Source organism: Schistocerca americana, chromosome 5 (assembly GCF_021461395.2).
Source record: "Schistocerca americana isolate TAMUIC-IGC-003095 chromosome 5, iqSchAmer2.1, whole genome shotgun sequence".
In the NCBI taxonomy this organism is placed as follows: Eukaryota; Metazoa; Arthropoda; class Insecta; order Orthoptera; family Acrididae; genus Schistocerca; species Schistocerca americana.
Genome location: NC_060123.1, coordinates 253,464,547 through 253,484,986, shown reverse-complemented (window position 1 = coordinate 253,484,986; position 20,440 = coordinate 253,464,547). Strand labels below are relative to the sequence as shown.

Sequence of the window (20,440 nt, the reverse complement as noted above, 5' to 3'; positions counted from 1 at the left end):
ATTTTGATAAAATATAAATAAAGTACACTTGTAATATTCTTCTACAATGCAAAATATGATTGGTATTTAGCAGTCCCGTCAGGTGCAGGGCAATGACTTCACAAAAGTTCAGGCCACATTGATTTTTGGCTGCTTCCCTTTGACGTTTACAGCTTTTTCTGCTTTCAAGACCTTTTACATATAAAAACATATACATAATAAGGCATTGCATTTTATAAAAAAACAATAGAAATAATCCATGACTTGTAATAAATTAATGAACTTAGAAACATTTTGTTTTGTTTCAAGCCCCGGCTGCCTAGTACAGAAGAGGCCTTACAGACGAAGAAATTCATACTCAAATAGAAAATTCTCAAGATGATATGACACACCATCTAATATAGTGATGTAGCGAAGATGAAATTCTGATATTACTCTGCGGGATAATAATGCAAAAACTTTTCAGGCGTGTGCTAGTACTTCACAAAATATTACAGAACCTGAACTAAGTACTAATAAGGAAGAGGCAGACAATGAAGAAAATTTTCAAACTGTATCTCATGAGGTACGTGCAAGAATTACTCAGAACGCGGATGGGCCACTGTGCAACTCACTATCTTTAAAACAATTTTGGAAATTAAATATGCAGTGTACCCAAAACCCAGAAATATAGAACAAAGATTGAAGTGGTGGGACAGTTGTGCAAGATTATAATGTACACATGAGTGGCGTGGATAAAGCTGACATGCTGACATAGTTAGGTCCCCTTAGGAAACGGATAGAGAGTCAAAAAGTATTAAAACAGACTGATTTTTGCAATGGTTGGAATGACCCCTGTGAATTCCTATATTTCATACTGTGACTTAAAAGGGATATTTCGATTGATTGATTTCAAACCTGGGACTACACTTGGTCTACCCACACTTGGAAAGCAAATCTTCAGAAAACTGCGATCAAAATTCTCCTTTCTCCACTCCAGGGAGAACAAAGACAGCATTTTCGGTACCAAACGACATACGTTTCCAGAATACAGGATCTTACTGGCTAACTTCTCTCTATTCAAAAGGTAGATGTGAACTTTTCTCAACTACAAAGCTGTAATCAAGAACAAATTCGAATTGTTCGTATAGCAATGTTAATGAAAAAAAGAACTGTTTTTAAATGTATCACGGGAAGCAGTAATAGTAGCTGTGTGGTTCTTTCCGGACTTCACATTCTCTTAATGTAGTTGACTTGTATAATCCTAAAGGGACTTACAAATTGTCTGAACATTTTACGTATTTTAATGTCTCTGTATCATGTTTTAAATAATTTGCTATTAATTCAACAAGCGGTCATAAAGCATTAAAGCAAGCATTTTGAACCCTGATTTTATATTTCTACAATCACAGTAAATAACGGTTAAGTTTGTCAGTCACATGTGAATGATAAGAAACAATAATTGTCATATACAGTGTTTCGGCCAAATTTTGACGATTTTCGGGGGCAACAATCTAGAATGGCGCTAACCGTAGTGAAAATGGTATTGTACCAGTACTGGAGAGTGCAGCTGGGAGCAGCGACTGACAGGGGTTAAATGCTTGTGAAATGAACTGTGAAATTTTTTACGTATTTTGCTCGTTATGACTGACCGAATATAGACCATTCTCCGACTATTGACTAATTAAATTAAAATTAATAATGATCTAATAATAATCAAATTGTGTTCAAATCGAAATAGGAACAAAGAAGGGGTACTGAAACTTCCTGGCAGATTAAAACTGTGCGGCGGACCGAGACTCGAACTCGGGACTTTGCCTTTCGCGGGCAAGTGCTCTACCAACTGAGCTACCCAAGCACGACTCACGCCCTGTCCTCACAGCTTTACTTCCGCCAGTACCTCGTCTCCTACCTTCCAAGCGGGCAAGTGCTCTACCAACTGAGCTACCCAAGCACGACTCACGCCCTGTCCTCACAGCTTTACTTCCGCCAGTACCTCGTCTCCTACCTTCCAAGCGGGCAAGTGCTCTACCAACTGAGCTACCCAAGCACGACTCACGCCCTGTCCTCACAGCTTTACTTCCGCCAGTACCTCGTCTCCTACCTTCCAAGCTGTGAGGACGGGGCGTGAGTCGTGCTTGGGTAGCTCAGGTGGTAGAGCACTTGCCCGCGAAAGGCAAAGGTCCCGAGTTCGAGTCTCAGTCCGGCACACAGTTTTAATCTGCCAGGAAGTTTCATATCAGCGCACACTCCGCTGCAGAGTGAAAATCTCATTCATTCAAAGAAAGGGTACTAGTCACATGATCACCTTCATGTTCTTACTTGCATCTTAGTTCTATCCCTAACTAAATAAATTCCACTTGCATGAGTTAAACTTGCGATCCATAATATTATCGAAATATGAACCAGAGTGGCATTGTAAGCTAACACATAATAATGGAATATGAGAGGAGAATCAAATGCTGAACAAACTAAAAGCAGAATTGTAGTGAAAAATTTATTAAAAGTGAAATTTATTTTCGTGAAAACAAAGTCCTTTCATCGAGTTTACACTCACGTTTGTACATTCTCTGTATGTATGTAAAACAACGAATGAAGATTCTCTTATTTAAAAATCTTTTGCTAGCGCTTCAGATACGAAGCAATAAGCTTTCAGCGCCTCTCACAGTGAAAAAATTCCTAACAGTTTTGTACTGGCTGCTGCAGACAGAACGCGCTACCCCCTGAAGTTCACCCGACGCCCTCCAACGGCGACAGTGGGCGCAGGCGCTCCGAAAGAGCCGAATGCCGGACCTCCCGGGATGGAGAGGTCGCCGCCGGTAGGGCCGAACGAAGGAGCCTCCAGGGTGTTCCCGAAGGCCGGGCCCGGAGCGCCTCCTCTGCCCGTGGCATCGAAGCCCCCAGCGCCGAACCCTCCGGCCGAGGCGTCGAACTGCTGGCCGCCGCCGCCGAAGGCGCCACCTGCGGTCTGTCCCGGCAGAGCTCCCACCCTGGGGGCGGCCAGGTTGCCGTCTGGACGGACCGAGCCAGATGCGAAAGCGTTACCGGGCGGCGCCAGAGCGAGTCCGGAGGCGGTGGGGGTGGGTGCGGGGGCGGGCCTCGGTGCCAGCGACCGCGGCTGCTGGCTGCCCACCACGCGCCCTCCGCCCCCGCCGCCACCGCCCCCGGGCGTGGGTGCGGGCGGGAAGACGGGCTCGCCCTCGTAGATGACCTCGGCGTGGAAGCCCGACTCTTCGGTGGCGGAGTACTTGACTATCTGGTTGCGGCCGTCGGGCAGCTGCACGGCGTACTGGCCCTCGATGCCCTTGCCGTCGCTGTTCTCCTGCTGGCGGAAAGCGGCGCCGCTCTCCGCGTCGCTCACCGAGTACTGGAACTGGTACGGCTCCGGCTGCAACAGTGGCGTCGTCTTCTGAGGTTAAACAAGCACACTGCATCACTGTTCGAACATCATTTGGACGGCTCTTGTTTACTGGAAATGGGTGGATAAACGGGCAGGGGAAGAATACACGAATCGCCACAGGAAGTTACTGTGTAGGACGCTAAAAGGAAAGAGGAACGATACAAATTTTGTATATTCACATACACCTTTACCTTTAACCCAAATAAATAGAGATTCATTTTGATTAATTTTTCTTTTGCTACGAGTATACAAGACGAGAGGCGATGTTCAGTCATAAGCGGATTTGCCAAAATCTTTACTACCAATTTCAAACATATGATAAGTACGACAGGCAATTACATCTCTATCATTAAAACTTTCAAGACCAGGTACACTCGAAACTCCGCTACCACCTCTTATCTTACTATGGCAACGGTGAACCATCCATTTCCACGTGAGAAAGTGTCGTTAATATCCAAACTAAAATTAAGAGAACATCCAAGAAATACACAAGGTCCATCGACGAGGGCGTGTGCTGCAACACTCTTCACTGGAATGCGATTTTTCTTGTCTCCTGATGTTGTTGTAAGTTCAATGTTTTCTATAGTTTTGTAGACTGTTGTGCGGGTACGACGATGCCTTCTGTAGGGCATGTTGGCGGCGTTCAATGCAGTTGCCTGTAGTTAGTTGGCAATTGCATCCTTGCCTGTAGCGTCAGCCACTAACCGGACAAGGGTACATCTAGAACCGGAGGCTCAAGGATGCAACAGTTTTGTTATGTAAACACTCTTATCGCTTAAAGTTGGCGGCGCGCCAGCGGGGACGCACACACGATGTGAGTAAATGGCAAAGAAATAAATTGCATTAAAAGGGATGGATGAGGAAGAAAAGTCCAATTAACGAGAGGTTTACAATCTTTTGACTCAAAAAATCGATTTTTTAAACTGCATATATATATATACTCCTGGAAATGGAAAAAAGAACACATTGACACCGGTGTGTCAGACCCACCATACTTGCTCCGGACACTGCGAGAGGGCTGTACAAGCAATGATCACACGCACGGCACAGCGGACACACCAGGAACCGCGGTGTTGGCCGTCGAATGGCGCTAGCTGCGCAGCATTTGTGCACCGCCGCCGTCAGTGTCAGCCAGTTTGCCGCGGCATACGGAGCTCCATCGCAGTCTTTAACACTGGTAGCATGCCGCGACAGCGTGGACGTGAACCGTATGTGCAGTTGACGGACTTTGAGAGAGGGCGTATAGTGGGCATGCGGGAGGCCGGGTGGACGTACCGCCGAATTGCTCAACACGTGGGGCGTGAGGTCTCCACAGTACATCGATGTTGTCGCCAGTGGTCGGCGGAAGGTGCACGTGCCCGTCGACCTGGGACCGGACCGCAGCGACGCACGGATGCACGCCAAGACCGTAGGATCCTACGCAGTGCCGTAGGGGACCGCACCGCCACTTCCCAGCAAATTAGGGACACTGTTGCTCCTGGGGTATCGGCGAGGACCATTCGCAACCGTCTCCATGAAGCTGGGCTACGGTCCCGCACACCGTTAGGCCGTCTTCCGCTCACGCCCCAACATCGTGCAGCCCGCCTCCAGTGGTGTCGCGACAGGCGTGAATGGAGGGACGAATGGAGACGTGTCGTCTTCAGCGATGAGAGTCGCTTCTGCCTTGGTGCCAATGATGGTCGTATGCGTGTTTGGCGCCGTGCAGGTAAGCGCCACAATCAGGACTGCATACGACCGAGGCACACAGGGCCAACACCCGGCATCATGGTGTGGGGAGCGATCTCCTACACTGGCCGTACACCACTGGTGATCGTCGAGGGGACACTGAATAGTGCACGGTACATCCAAACCGTCATCGAACCCATCGTTCTACCATTCCTAGACCGGCAAGGGAACTTGCTGTTCCAACAGGACAATGCACGTCCGCATGTATCCCGTGCCACCCAACGTGCTCTAGAAGGTGTAAGTCAACTACCCTGGCCAGCAAGATCTCCGGATCTGTCCCCCATTGAGCATGTTTGGGACTGGATGAAGCGTCGTCTCACGCGGTCTGCACGTCCAGCACGAACGCTGGTCCAACTGAGGCGCCAGGTGGAAATGGCATGGCAAGCCGTTCCACAGGACTACATCCAGCATCTCTACGATCGTCTCCATGGGAGAATAGCAGCCTGCATTGATGCGAAAGGTGGATATACACTGTACTAGTGCCGACATTGTGCATGCTCTGTTGCCTGTGTCTATGTGCCTGTGGTTCTGTCAGTGTGATCATGTGATGTATCTGACCCCAGGAATGTGTCAATAAAGTTTCCCCTTCCTGGGACAATGAATTCACGGTGTTCTTATTTCAATTTCCAGGAGTGTATATCCACCCTGAAACGGTTTTTCCCAATACGGAACGGAAATGTTTGTTACTAGCGGTTGAACAAAAAACGCTCCTGCCTGAAATCGGCCTTTTTCAAACATAAGTTTCTTTCTGTAGGAGAACGAGTTATTGTAGCGGTGCTTGGGAAGAAGCACACAAAATTCAAATGAAAGTTGAACGCGTGTGTTTGGAAGTTAGCCCCCAGGCATTTGCATTCTGGTGCGAAGACAGTGGAGACTGCGACTTTCCTGGCAGTGAGCACCTTCAACGAAGGGTATTCAGCAATTCTGAAGACCATGACAATGATGGACGTCACCCTGGGATTCTATTCGACGCAGTTCGCCAAGCATTCGGACGACCACCGGATTCAAGCGGCCGAGCACCGCTTGTCACCGGCCGTACGAGCTGCTCTGGAGCAGCGCAGGATGGCCCAGATCGAGCAGAACGCCCTTTATGGGGAAGAGGAAAGACTAGTTTATGGACCCGCAATAGCAGATTGAACGAAAGTTGCATAATGTTGCATTTATATGTAGTCAAAACTTCAAACGCCTTTTTCTCGAAATGACGTATTCTTATCGCGCGGTATGGTAACTTCAAATCTACAGAACCGATTGGCATGATTCTTTGTTTCCGACGAAGCTAACTAAATTGTCTAGGAGTTGTACCACTGTTATTCCGACCCATCAATTATAAATATTTTTACTTGGCCGACGAAGTCGAAAAATCGATGAAAAAAACCCTATTTTACTTCAAATGTCCGCCATTTTGTTTCCTATGGTCCAAGTAACTTAAGCGAAGTACAACTCCTAAAGAATCTTATACACTTCACTAACGTCAACTTTGATTTCAGACGAGCCGACTAACCTGTGACATTCCGCGCGTGGAGGTCTACATCGAAATTTTGTTTCGTTCCGACGGCACTTCCGCCTTTGCTCTTCGACATTTCCGGTAAAAAAATTTCCAGTTTGTAAAGGAAATATCAAAACACATTTTGACCAAATTTGACATTGATATCTAAAGCCAAAGATAGTAAACACTTAAGTTTTATGAGGTCCTTTCGGGTGCGCAGACTTGTGTAAGGTCTTGCTTTGTCGTGCAGGAGTAGATCCTTTGCATTTTTGTGACGACGAATACATCGCAGGAGTTACAGCTGTGTGCGGCCGGCCGGCCCATGAAAGATCTGGCAGGTCTGCGCCACATTGTTACGATGATGACAGACGCCTCGCCCAACGACTCACCATGCTTTTGTTCACTCCAGGTCTCCGTTGACATTCTCCAAGCGCATATGAATATCTTCAATATTCTGGTTTTCCGCCGAAAGAAACTCAATAACAGATCTCTGCTTGGAGCGCACCTCCATTACAGATGCCATATTGAAGGCTACGTAAAGTGCCGCCACCAATCGGAACTTCATGACAGTATAGTGGCTGATGCGGGAATATTTCAGAATGCCCCACGACAAATTTCACGTTCTTTTAACCGCAATTTGCCGAGAAAAAGAATGTATTTCATTACTTATCGAACGCCCTTCATAAAATAATCAAGGAAAAGAAACGAAAAAGAATTTGTTCTGCGCAGCCGGCCGGAGTGGCCGTGCGGTTCTAGGTGCTACAGTCTGGAGCCGAGCGACCGCTACGGTCGCAGGTTCGAATCCTGCCTCGGGCATGGATGTGTGTGATGTCCTTAGATTAGTTAGGTTTAATTAGTTCTAAGTTCTAGGCGACTGATGACCTCAGAAGTCGCATAGTGCTCAGAGCCATTTGAACCATTTGTTCTGCGCAAAAGTAGAACCAACTCTACGCAGTACCAAGGGTGAAGATGAGGTCTGAGTATAAGACCAGCTGGAGTTATGCGGAAGCAGGAGCTTACCGTGTAATGAAGTTTGTATAGCCGTAGAAGACAATACGAGTAGACTGGAATTGGCTCTTTTTTCAAAGAAGGTTCAAAAAATGGTTCAAACGGTTCTAAGCACTATGGGACTTAATATCTGAGGTCATCAGTCCCCTCGACTTAGAACTATTTATACCTAACTAACATAAGGACATCACACACATCCATGCCCGAGGCAGCATTCGAACCTGCTACCGTAGCAGCCGCGTGGTTCTGGACTCAGCGCCTAGAACCGCTTGACCACAACGGCCGGCCCAAAAAAGGTAACAAGAGAGAATTTAAGAACTATAAAGACGTGATAAGATGTGCCACTGTGAAATGGGAGATAATTCTTGAGAAAAGATTAAGGGACAAAATTGAGATGAAAATGAAGAAACCACATTACGGCTTCAATCTGACGAGATCAACGACTGATTTTATATTTAAAGTAAGGCAGCTCTACAAGAAAACGTTATAAGTATGGGGTTTGACAATATGTGCTACAATAATGTATGGGAAACCCTGGAGAGCATATGCGTGTAAACATGCGCAGTTGACAGGGTGACGAAACTTGCTGATGAGGTTACAGAATAGATAAAGCAGAGGAAGCGGTTTAAAATATTGAAGTGTACTTCCATAAAATGTTGAAGTGTTCTTCCACTTTTTATGGCTTGCATGTTGACAAAATGGTTCAGATAATTGGAAGGATATTTATATGTTGATAGTGTAGCTTTTGATGATGACCGAGCGAGGTGGCGCAGTGGTTAGCACACTGGACTCGCATTCGGGAGGACGACGGTTCAATCCCGTCTCCGGCCATCCTGATTTAGGTTTTCCGTGATTTCCCTAAATCGCTTCAGGCAAATGCCGGGATGGTTCCTTTGAAAGGGTACGGCCGGTTTCCTTCCCCATCCTTCCCTCACCCGAGCTTGCGCTCCGTCTCTAATGACCTCGTTGTCGACGGGACGTTAAACACTAATCTCCTCCTCCTCCTTTTGATGATGAATTAATGAACTGGTAAAATAAGGAAAATGTTCAACATGAATTAGTTGTATGGACTGACGTGGGTAGGTACGTGGTATATAACATGTGGAATAGTGAGTTTGTGACTGTGACCAGGAAGAGAACGGCAGGAAAGAATTTAGAGGTCAACAGCTGCAAATATCTTGAAAGTGCAGTGGAAAAAGTTGGGAAAAAATGTATGAGGAAGTCAATGTGAGACGGAGACAAGAAGCAGCATTTCTTACAAGTCTCAGGATACTGGCGTGGAATAAAGATGTCCTAAGGAAGACCAACTGAGAAATGTATCGACCCTACTACATGAGGTTACACCTATCGCGACATATAGTTCCGAAACCTCGACGAAGCAGTACAGAGGTTTAAGCAAGATATAGGTTTCTGAAATTAAGTTTCACTGAAGCAGAGTGAGAGTACCAAAAATGTTCAGAATGAAAGTGAAGAGATCTGGGAAACATTAAAGTAGATATACCTACAGGAGCGAATATAATCGACAAGGGATAAATGGTACGGAAATAAAGGATGATGTTTGACTTCGAGGTTCCAGTGTAAAAGATCGAGGGATAGTTGGATGAAAGGAGTAAAGAAGGCATTCCGAGGAAAGGCGAGGGCAGTGACGGAGGATAAGGGGATAGAGGAAAATAAATAGGTAAATGTGTAAAACAGCCCCAACTAGCGTGTGGGAGCTGTTCTTGATGAAGATGGTTATGCTGATGATGATGACAACCATTTAGTAGGAAGAAAAGTCGCGAACTGCAGATTGCACTCGCAACAAATTTATAAAATATTCTGTAATACTATTCAGATTTGTGAAGTCTATCTACACTGACGGAAAAAACTCTCACCACCAAGAAATAATTAATACAAAGTAATGAAATTCGGGAATACATTTATCTAGGTAAAATATTTCAGTGATAGGCATTGCAAGATGTTAATGTAAGTTCGAGATAAGTCACTGCAAAAGTGAAATGCTGGTACTTATTAACTTGTGTAAGCGCGCGAATGTTTTGTGCAAGCATGAACACGTGCGTGCATTTTGATGTACATGTATCAGAAGTCTGCATACAGGGCCACTTAAAGCTGGTTGTGAATGAGGCTGGAGCTATCATCCGATGATGTCCCATTATTTGCTTGATTGGAGACATATTTGTTGATCGAGCAGGCTAGCCAACATGTCGATACTCTGTAGGGCATGCTGGGTTACAACAGAGGTACGTGGGCGAGCTAATGTCCTATTGGAAAATACCCCCTGGAAAGCTGCTCATAAATGACAGCACAATAGATCGAATCATTAGACTGACGTACAATTTTTTTTTTTTTTGCATTCAGAGTGTGTGGATAACCACGATAGTGCTCATACTATCACGCAAAATCCCATCCCGGACCATAACTCCAGGTGTAGGTCCAGAGTGTCCTAGCACGGAGACACGTTAGTTGCAGGCCCACAACTGGCTTCCTAACCAACACACGGCCATCACTGGCACCGAGGCAGAACCGGCTCTCCCAGACAACGCATCAGACCTTCATCCTGCGCTCCAATGAGCTCTCGCTTGACACCACTGAAGTCGCAAATGACTGTGGCTCGGGGTCCGTGGAAAGCACGCTGCAGGGCGTCTGGCGGCTCGGGACTGTCATTGAAGCAACCGATTTGTAACAGTTCGTTGTGTCACTATGGTGGCAAGTCAGATTGCTGCTGCAGATGCAGTACGACGTCTCAGGGCCATGATGGTCTTCCCTCTCGGTAATGCCATTTTACCGTCCGGACCCCGATCTTCTTGCGACCGTTCATTCTTGTGACCACGGTTGCCAGCAGTCATGTACAGTGACTACATTCCTGCCAAGTCTTTCTGCAGTAACGCAGAAGGAACATCCAGCTTCTCGTAGCCTTATTACACGATCTCGTTCAAATTCAGTAAGGTTTGGATAACGGCTTCATTGTCGGCTTAAAGGCATTCTTGACTAATATCAACTCACCATATCCAATCTCATACGTAACTAACGCTTGTTACTATTATAAAGTGTAGTTAAGGCAAACCTGATATGCAATCTCATATTGGCGCTACTAGCGTCACTCTTATGCGACATCCGTGATGGAATAAACATCATCTTTCAGATGCAGTAACACTTCTGTTTATGTCGCACAACTCCTCAGTGTTGCGATTTTTTTCTGTCAGTGTATAGAAGATCAAAAATGTAGGAAAAAATAAAAAAGGAGCAAATAAGAGAATACCGTCATTACACTAACATTTATTCAAAAAATGGTTCAAATGGCTCTGAGCACTATGGGACTTAACTTCTGAGGTCATCAGACCCCTAGAACTTAGAACTCCTTAAACTTAACTAACCTAAGGACATCACACACACCCATGCCCGAGGCAGGATTCGAACCTGCGACAGTAGCGGTTGCGCGGTTCCGGACTGTACCGCCTAGAACCGCTCGGCCACCCCGGCCGGCTTCCTGTGAGGCTTTTGAAGTGGTCCACATCTATACTTTAAACTTGTACGAAGCGGTTTGAACGCTGCACTACACTGAAGCAGGTTTTCAACCTGGATGAAATGGGCTTGTTTGGAAACGGATACCTAATCGCACATTCATTTCTAAATGGTTCAAATGGCTCTCAGCACTATGGGACTTAACATCTGAGGTCATCAGTCCCCTAGACTTGGAACTACTTAAACCTAACTAACCTAAAGACATCACACACATCCATGCCCGAGGCAAGATTCGAACCTGCGACCGTAGCGGTCGCGCGGTTCCAGACTGTAGCGCCTAGAATCGCTCAGCCACTTCGGCCGGCTAACATTTATTTATTTTATTTTATCATTGCTGTACGCCTATTAATGTTTCAATACGGCGGCGTACCAGCGAAACCAGCAGCCGCTCCTAACAATACGAGTCATTTTTATACTATCAATGCTGGCTGCACTGTTCGCGTGCCACAGCGGATCGAGGAGGATTGAGGCTGCGACGTAATTTGGCTCGCTCTGCTCTAATGGTAGAATTTCATATTGTATATTAGCGAAACTATTCAGGTATAGTATTGCATACAGTATTTTTATTTGTTGTTGAAAATAATTTAGATCTTTAATAAATCGACTTCACCAAGATAGTTTTGCGTTCGCCGTTTCAGGTAGCAAACTTTGACAGCCACAATAAAGGTCCTAGAGCTTCAGTTAATATCGATGGACACAAAAATTTTGCTATAAGATTTACGCCAACCGCAATTATTAGAACATGTAAGAAAATCAGTTAGGTGATTGGGAGCGCCACTTGCTGTGTAATGTATTGTTTTGTTCATTATATGCATTTCCAGTTTAGTACATTAGTCACCATATTAGGTATCCTCCAGGGGCACGTTGCTCAACCTCCTCACAGTAGCAGCTGTTAGGTTGCATAGCTTATGAGGACACCAAACACAACCAGAAGACACCGCCCGCAAACTTCGAAATCACCCTGGATAGGGGTCTCCACTTTAAATATGACCAGTTTTTTGTTGTGCATAGTTTATTGAGCGCGGTCGATATTTTTTTCTACTTGTCATGGATTAGACTTTTACTAAGCACATTTGAAGTTTCTCAATTGTTGTTAGCTTTTTTTATGTCGCTCTGAGTTTGAGTAATATATAATAACACAAAGTATGCTGAACTAGACATGTAGTACGGCTAGGCATTGATATATAAGATGAATTTTTTTTGCATTTACATTATATTAAAACTGTTGATTCTCTTTATTGTTTGGATTAAAATCGAAGAACTAAAACATAAAGATAAGAATAGAACTGTATTTAAAATGCGTTGTAGAAACGGCGATGTCATTTTAGAAAAGAGCATTGAACTTGTACTAAAACGCTGGAGGACCTCGATGGGGGGGGGGGGGGGGGAAGTTTTGAAGAGGAAAAAATGTGCTCTGTATAGTTGAAGGTTGTGATAAATATCAGGTCCACTACCATGGAAATGGATAGTTGGTAGAAAGTGGGAAAAAGCCTTGTGGGTAAGCACGACCACAGTGTAACCAGTTGTTGCTGTTTTTGGGGTAGGAGACCAAACAGCGAGGTCATCGGTCTCATCGGATTAGGGAAGGACGGAGAAGGAAGTCGGCCGTGCCCTTTCAAAGGAACCGTCCCGGCATTAGCCTAGGAAAATTTAGGGAAATCACGGAAAACCTAAATCAGGATGGCCGGACGCGGGATTGAACCGTCGTCCTCCCGAATGCGAGTCCAGTGTGCTCACCACTGCGCCACCTCGCTCGCTCGTAGTGTAACCAGGAGGACGGGTGGGGAAGATATAGAAGGAAGACGGAGAGGGAACATTAATTCGAAATCGAACAGGTGAGGAGAAGTTATAGATGATAGGATGATTAAGTATAGAGGCTAATTTCATTGTGTGGAAGAGAGAGCCGTTGAAGTTGCGCTGGGACAGGATATAAAGTGCGTGTAACTGTAAGAACAGTGAGATGTGCTGTTATAGGAGCAGCAACATACCAGGATCAGTGATCAGAGTGGAAACAATGGGGTTAATGGAATCTAGGTTGCGGATAGTGTAGGGCATACGAAAGTTAATGAAAAGGGATGTCAATTTTATGAGACAGTAGAGGATCCATGTGGGGGGAAGGTAAATGGATGTGGAAAGCATGATGGAGTGCAGGGTCTTTGACAGAGATGAAAGAATTTGGAGGAGTGGATTTTTAGGCAACATTGGTGTGCGAGAGGATGGAACAGAAGGAGATTTTGCGGTTGTTGACTACAGTGGAGCGCGATGGTCCTAATTTTCGGCCAGTCAGTAGTTTTATTCCAACGTAGACATTCTGTTGGGTGGTTAGGAGGCGAATTTTCGCTCTTAGTTGTCGCTTGAGGCTTGGTCCAACATATTTTAGTGTATTAGTTAACTGGATAGAAGGTAGTAAATTCAGAGGTAAAAATCATTAATGAAGAAGCTAAAGGTGGTTCGTTCTACAGTTATTGCCCATATTAGAGGAATTTTTCTTCAGGAGCCACTAATTATATTAGGAGGTTCAAATGGCTCTGAGCACTATGGGACTTGACATCTGAGGTCATCAGTCCCCTAGAACTTAGAACTACTTAAACCTAACTAACCTATGGACACCACACATATCCATCCCCGAGGCAGGATTCGAACCTGCGACCGTAGCGGTCGCACGGTTCCAGAGTGAAGCGCCTAGAACCGCTCGGCCACACCGGCCGGCACATCAGGAGCAAACCTGATTGAGATGGAGGGATCGTTGTGATTTCTGGAGTGTTGGGTAGAAGGCTAGGAATGCAGGAGCATCGGCATACTGAAGGAGATAGATTGGAAGGATGCTTTTGGCAGATCATCAGTGTAGAGGATATAAAGTAGAGAAGACAGGAATGAGCCTCTGGACACACCTGCAGGATAGAAAGTGCGGGAATTGGTATTACTCGTATTAACTATAAGATGGAGGGTCAGATGGAAAGGAACCAATTAAGCAGACATAGTTAATCTGGAACACGTATGTCTGGAGTTTGAAGAGGAGATTGGAATGTTATTCACAATCATAATCTATATCGAGGGCGAGAGATGCGAAAATTCTAAATACCGAGGTGGGACTAATGGGTAGATATGAGGTATAATGCTCCAGAATGCCTGTCAGTAATGCAGTTGCGACTTGCAGCAGTGTTGTGTGTTTTGCCTAGCACTTGTTTTATATCACATACTGTAACGGATGTGATCAGTTCTCTCTGTGGTACGCCGTCCAAATAACAGAAATTGGGAGAAAGTGGTGTGACAATGATGTCCATACGTTCATTGACTGTGGGGATTAGGGTTTAATCGAGATTAGGGTGATTAGGAACTGTGAAGATGTCGGAGAGACAGGATGTCAGGTGGTTAGCTTTGCCTAGGTAGTCAGTTAGAAAGCTTTGCAGTAACTGGAGAAGCTAATGTAGAGAGTATCAAGCCTGGAGCTCGTTTGCTCCCACTCCCAGGCTATTTTGTCATTGAGCAAATTTCTGATGTGTCTCAATGACTGCCGGTGGTGTCAGAAAGTATACCGGTTCTGAGTCTGCAGGAACGAAAGGCATAAGCGACGGAACTCAGTACAAACAGTTGAATGTGTGGAGGGAAGGGTGGGTGATTGAGATACACTGGTTTACTAGTGATGTGGGTGGATACGACGTTTAACATGGTCTGCTGCTGGAAGAAGGTGACATGAGGTATACCATGACGGTTTTGAAAGGTCTGTGGCTTATTCCTGTTATGGGTGTCTGGATTTCCAGTAGACATTGCAGCTGGATTACGAAGACTCTTGGATAAATTTTGAGCGAATATTGGGATGGGGTACAAGGATGTGAATAAGATGTGTACGTGGTCATTTATTATTGGATCCAGGACGCACGTGGTGAGCCGGCCGGGGTGGACGAGCGGTTCTAGGCGCTACGGTCGCAGGTTCGAATCCTGCCTCGGGCAGGGGTGTGTGTGATGTCCTTAGGTTAGTTAGGTTTAAGTAATTCTAAGTTCTAGGGTACTGACGACCTCAGAAGTTAAGTCCCATAGTGCTCAGAGCCATTTGAACCATTTTGCACTCACGTGGTGATACGTATATGGCGGTTATGAGATACTAGAATAAAGTCTGGGGCGGCTGTGTTGTGGGACGGGAACTACGTCACCTTGGAGGTTGGGAATAAACTGATGCCACGCAGGAGTTCTACCAGAAATTGGCTAGGAATGGTCAGAAGCAGTATTAGAAGTGGAAAAGTTACGGTCTGTGTGGTGAGGACGTCATAGAGGATGTCGGTGTGAGGACGGATTTGGCACTGGTACTGTGGAGGTTTTTCAGGAGAGGATTTGAATAAGGTATTCATTGGGAAAGTCATAAAATGCCTGTGGTCGAACAGAAGTGTTCTCTTGGTGCCCCACTGCAACTCGGCCTTCGGCCAGGGGAATGGGTCGTTTACACTATGTTATAGTGAAACGTTCGGATGGACGAGCGGTCTAAGGCGCTGGAGTCATGGACTGTGCGGCAGGTCCCGGCGGAGGTTCGAGTCCTCCCTCGGGCATGGGTGTGTGTGTTTGTCCTTAGGATGATTTAGGTTAAGTAGTGTGTAAGCTTAGGGACTGATGACCTTAGCAGTTAAGTCCCATAAGATTTCACACACATTTGAACATTTTTTTGGTTCGGATGGAGTGCTAGAGTTGGGGGAGGTTCTTGTTTAAAATAAAGGTATGGACATTGTATTGCGACATGGTTTGCGTAAATAACAGTTTATTTGTTGTGTGTGATGGGATGTTGCGGAAGAGGATACCGTATTGCTGTCGTGCCATTGTAAGGTTTTGGAAGTGGTTTATGTGAGTGAGAGATAGAGAGGGTTTACCTTGGGGTATCGATGCGGTTGAAGACGAAGTGGACTGGACTAAGAGGGTAGGTGGCCTGGGTGTTTGGATGGACACAGAGCAGGCAGCGAAGGAGAATTTCTCGAGGGTGTGTGGTCACTGGACTGCGTGAATGTTTTGATGTACGATCGCCATGAACTTTATAACGTTTATAGCAGTGAGAGGTGGACGGAGATGATTGGATGAATAGGGTTATCGATGGAATGGATTGGCACTGTCAGTTTTTTAACAATCTCCTGTCTCTTTTAATCGCAACAAAAATGGAGGTATGGAATAAGAACTGCTGATGAAGTTCAGTTACATAATTTGTTGCACACAATCACACATTTAACTGTGCATGGTACTCACTCTCAGTTGGGCAATTTTTTATTGAAGCTCCATGCCTGCACCGGCTGCTGTGACAGAGTGGTTCTAGGCGCTTCAGTCCGGAACCGCGCTGATGCTACGGTCACAGGTTCGAATCCTGCCTCGGGCATGGATGTGTGTGATGTCCTTAGGTTAGTTAGGTTTAAGTAGCTCTACGTATAGGGGACTGATGACCTCAGATGTTAAGTCCCATAGTACTTAGAGCAACTGGAGTAAATGCCAGAATGTTGAACGCAATCATGCAAACGTGCATGTAGTGTGTTGCGCCGGATGTCATTCTGTGGGATGAAGTTACATGCCAGTTGCACTTGGTTGGCCAATACAGGGACGGTTAACGCTGGCTGCGTATGACGCTGGAGTTTTCGTCTGATGGTGTCCCATATGTGATCGATTAGAGACAGACGTAGTTGATCGTGCAGGCCAAGGCAACATGTCGACACTCTGTAGAGCTCGCTGGGTTACAATAGCAGCATTTGGGCGAGCATTGCTCCTTGCAAAACACACCCTGAAATGCTGTTACTTAATGGCAGCACAACGGGACGAAACACCAGATTGAGGTACAGATTTTCAGTCAGGGTACGTGGGATAGCCATACGAGTACTCTTGATGTCATACGATATCACACCTGGAACCATAACTCCAGGTATAGGTCCAGAATGTCTAGCACCCAGACAGGTTGGCTGTAGGCCCTTGAGTGGCCTCTTTCTAACCAACACGTGGCCATCATTGGCGCCGAGGAAGAACCAGATTTCATCAGGAAACACAACAGACCTGCAACGTGGAATGGTGGCGACTTTTTTCCATCACAACAGACCTGCAATGTGGAATGATGGCGACTTTTTTCCGTCACAACAGACCTGCGATGTGGAATGGTGGTGACTTTTTTCCATCACAACAGACCACTCTGCCCTCCAATGAGCTCTCGCTTGACACCACTGAATTCGCAAATGGCGGTGGTTTGGGGTCAACTGAATGCAAGCTGCAGGGCGTCTGGCTCGGGGCTGTCACTGAAGTAACCGGTTAGTAACTTGTCACTCTGGTTCTGACTGCTGCTCAAATTTCTGATGCAGTACGATGCCCCAGAGCCAAAAGCCGAACACGATGGGCTCCCCCCCCCCCCCCCCCCCTGTAGTGGTCAAGGACTACCGTCAATGGGGTGTATTTAAAGTAAACATAATTTTCATCCTTCTAGTGACGCCACTAATATCACTCTTAGGCGGCTGGCACGAAATTTGAATAGACGTCGTCTTTCAGGTGTAGAAACGTACCTACCAATTTTGTTTATTTCGCACAACTCCTTCTGCGGGTGTCGACTTCTTTCCGTCAGTGTATGTCATATCCGCAAATTGCATTCTGTCCGGGCAGAGCTACTAACGGCTCACTGCGGCAGTGTGGAACGGTTGCGACTGAACGATCGGAAGGAACGAATGCGCTACAGGGAGGCCAATAACACATCACCTTGCCGAGCTACCTCCGCCTAATAATTTGCGAGAGGCAACTCGGGGGCTGACCATTATGGTGACAAGGCACGAGTGGTATTGGGCTATTTCAAAAAGTTATTGAAATTGTAACAGTGAGAAGAGATACGTAATAAAAACTGAATAGATTTGTCTTTGCTATTCAAAACCGAAGTGCTTGATGGAAAGAAGCTTTTCCATTGGTAAATAGTACACTATTAAAAATGTAATAGGGTCCAGCGAGGAATACTTTTTCTTCATAGATACTACTGATGATATTGTTTCAATACTTAGTTATCTATAATTCCAAAAAAATGGAAGTGACAATTAAGAATATTACCAAAGCACCAGTTTAATCAGTCATGGTTACAAAATACTGACAGGAATTATTTACAGAAGAATGGAAAGACTGGTAGAAGCTGACCTAGAAGAGTATTTTGTGTTTTGGGGAATAGTAGGATCACAAGAGGCAGTACTGATCCTACGATTTATCTTAGAAGATAGGTTGAAGAAAGGTATATCTATATTTATAGCATTTTTAGATCGAGGGTAAGCTTTTTACAATGCTGACTGGACTAAATTTGAAATTCTGAGGTAACAGGGATATAGCATTATGAGTGCAAGGTCATGTGCAACTTGTATAGAAATCAGTCTGCAGTTTCTAAGAGTGAAATGGCATCAAAGGAAAGCACTAGCTGAGAAGAGAGTGACATAGGGTTGTAGCCTATCCCGATATTATTCACTTCCCACAATGAGCTAGCTATGAAGGAAAAGCAAGGATACATTTGGAAAAAGTTCGGGGAGTAGATAAAAGAATTTGAAGTTGGCTGATGACACTGTAATTCTGTCAGAGACATAAAATAACTTAGAAGAACAGTTGAATGAAATGAATACGACCTTGAAAACAGGTTACGAAATGAATGTCAACAAAACTAAGAGAAGGATAATGGAATGAATTCGAATTAAATAAGGCGATGCTGTGGTACTAAGATTAGGATAGGAGGCACTAAATGTAGATATGTTTTGTTACAGGTCATCAAAAGAACTGACGAAGGCTGGAACAGAGAGAAAATAAAATGCAGATTGGCAAGAGGCGGAAGAGCGTTTCTGAGAAGGAGATTTGTTAACATCTAATCCTGGGTGGTTATAATTAAAGTGCAGATACTCACAGACGTTCATTGTGGACTGTTATCATCGTATGACAGCGGAAATTGGTAGAGATTCTAATGCGTTAATACGGAACCGATGTACACGGAAAAAAATTAGTTCCAACTTTGGCCTCCAGATACAAATCTTGAGCTGTGAATGCAAGAAAGATTTAATAGATATGTTTCCATATGTGTTGGAATAGGAACGGGATGGGGCTCAAAAGGCAAACAGGTGAGAAAGCCATAAAGTTGATTTTATTATTAACCGCCACTAATAGAATTTCTTCAGTCTGATCTACAGAGGCGTCGGCGAGATGTTGTACAGTGTCAAATTGGCACCTGATGGGCAAAATTGGAACTAATTTTTTTCAGCGTAAATCGGCTTCACATTAACGCATTAGCATATCTGCCAATTTTTACTACCATACTAGTTGCAGTCCACACTGGACCTCCGTGAGTAGCTACAATTTAATTATAACCACATGGTATAGGGAGTCTTTTCTGAAGACATTTGTCAGGAGTGTAGCGTTATACGGAAGGGAATGTGGAAATGTAGCGTTGTATGGAAGTGAAACGTGGACAGTAGGTCGGACAAGAACAGAACAGGAGCTTTTGAAATGTAGTGTTACAGAAGAATGCTAAAGGTTAGAAGGGTAGATCAAAAAACTATGGAGGGAAAAAGAAATTTATGACATAATTTGATTAGAAGAAAGGTTGACGTATCCTGAGCGGACAAGGAACCGCCAGTTTGGTAATGACGGGAAGTGTGGTAGGGGGAGGTGGGCGTGAAGAGGGAGACCACGGCTCGAATAGAGGAAACAAGTTCGAATGGATGAAGGTTATAGTGGTTACGCAGAGATTTTATAGGACAGAGTAGCACAGAGAGCTGCATCAGATCAGTCCTTGCACTGAAGAACACAACAACAGTATCACTCATCCCTACTATGTAATGGGGATGGTGCAAATGGTGCAAATGGCTCAGAGCACTATGGGACTTAACTTCTAAGGTCATCAGTCCCCTAGTACTTAGAACTACTTAAACTTAACTAACCTAAGGACATCACACACATCCATGCCAGAGGCAGGATTCGAACCTGCGACCGTAGCGGTCACGCGGTTCCAGCCTGTAGCGCCTAGAACCGCACGGCCACCCCGGCCGGCGGGATGTCGGATATCGTTGAAACAACTGGTTTTCCGTTGCATCGGTTTTTTCCACGCCAGTTTAACGTGCCTGTTAAAACCGCCGAAAATAACCGGTTTCTGAAATAACCGATTTTCGGTTTTTTATTCCTATTATTTCCTGTAGTATAGGTAGCAATCGAAGTTTCATGATACATAGAATCAAAATATTAAATTGAGAAGACAAATAAAAGAAAACTTAGTCTGTACACCGTTCGCTGCTTTTCTCTGAGTGTGATAATTGGTTGAACACTGCAAAAACTCACCAGTATTCTCCTACTGATTGTAATTTTTTGAAACGCTGCTCAAAAATTAT

At 45.1% G+C, this 20,440-nt stretch overlaps 1 protein-coding gene across 1 annotated transcript in view; it reads right to left on the bottom strand.

Annotated features, from left to right (window-relative positions):
* Positions 1-2,441: 2,441 nt before the first annotated feature.
* LOC124615900 (cuticle protein 19.8-like) overlaps positions 2,442-20,440 on the bottom strand; it is a 30,907-nt gene continuing 12,908 nt past the window's right edge. Inside the window, exon 3 of the mRNA XM_047144075.1 lies at positions 2,442-3,346. Coding sequence (XP_047000031.1) covers positions 2,675-3,346 — 672 coding nt within the window. The 3' untranslated portion in view covers positions 2,442-2,674. The remainder of the gene's footprint in view (positions 3,347-20,440) is intronic.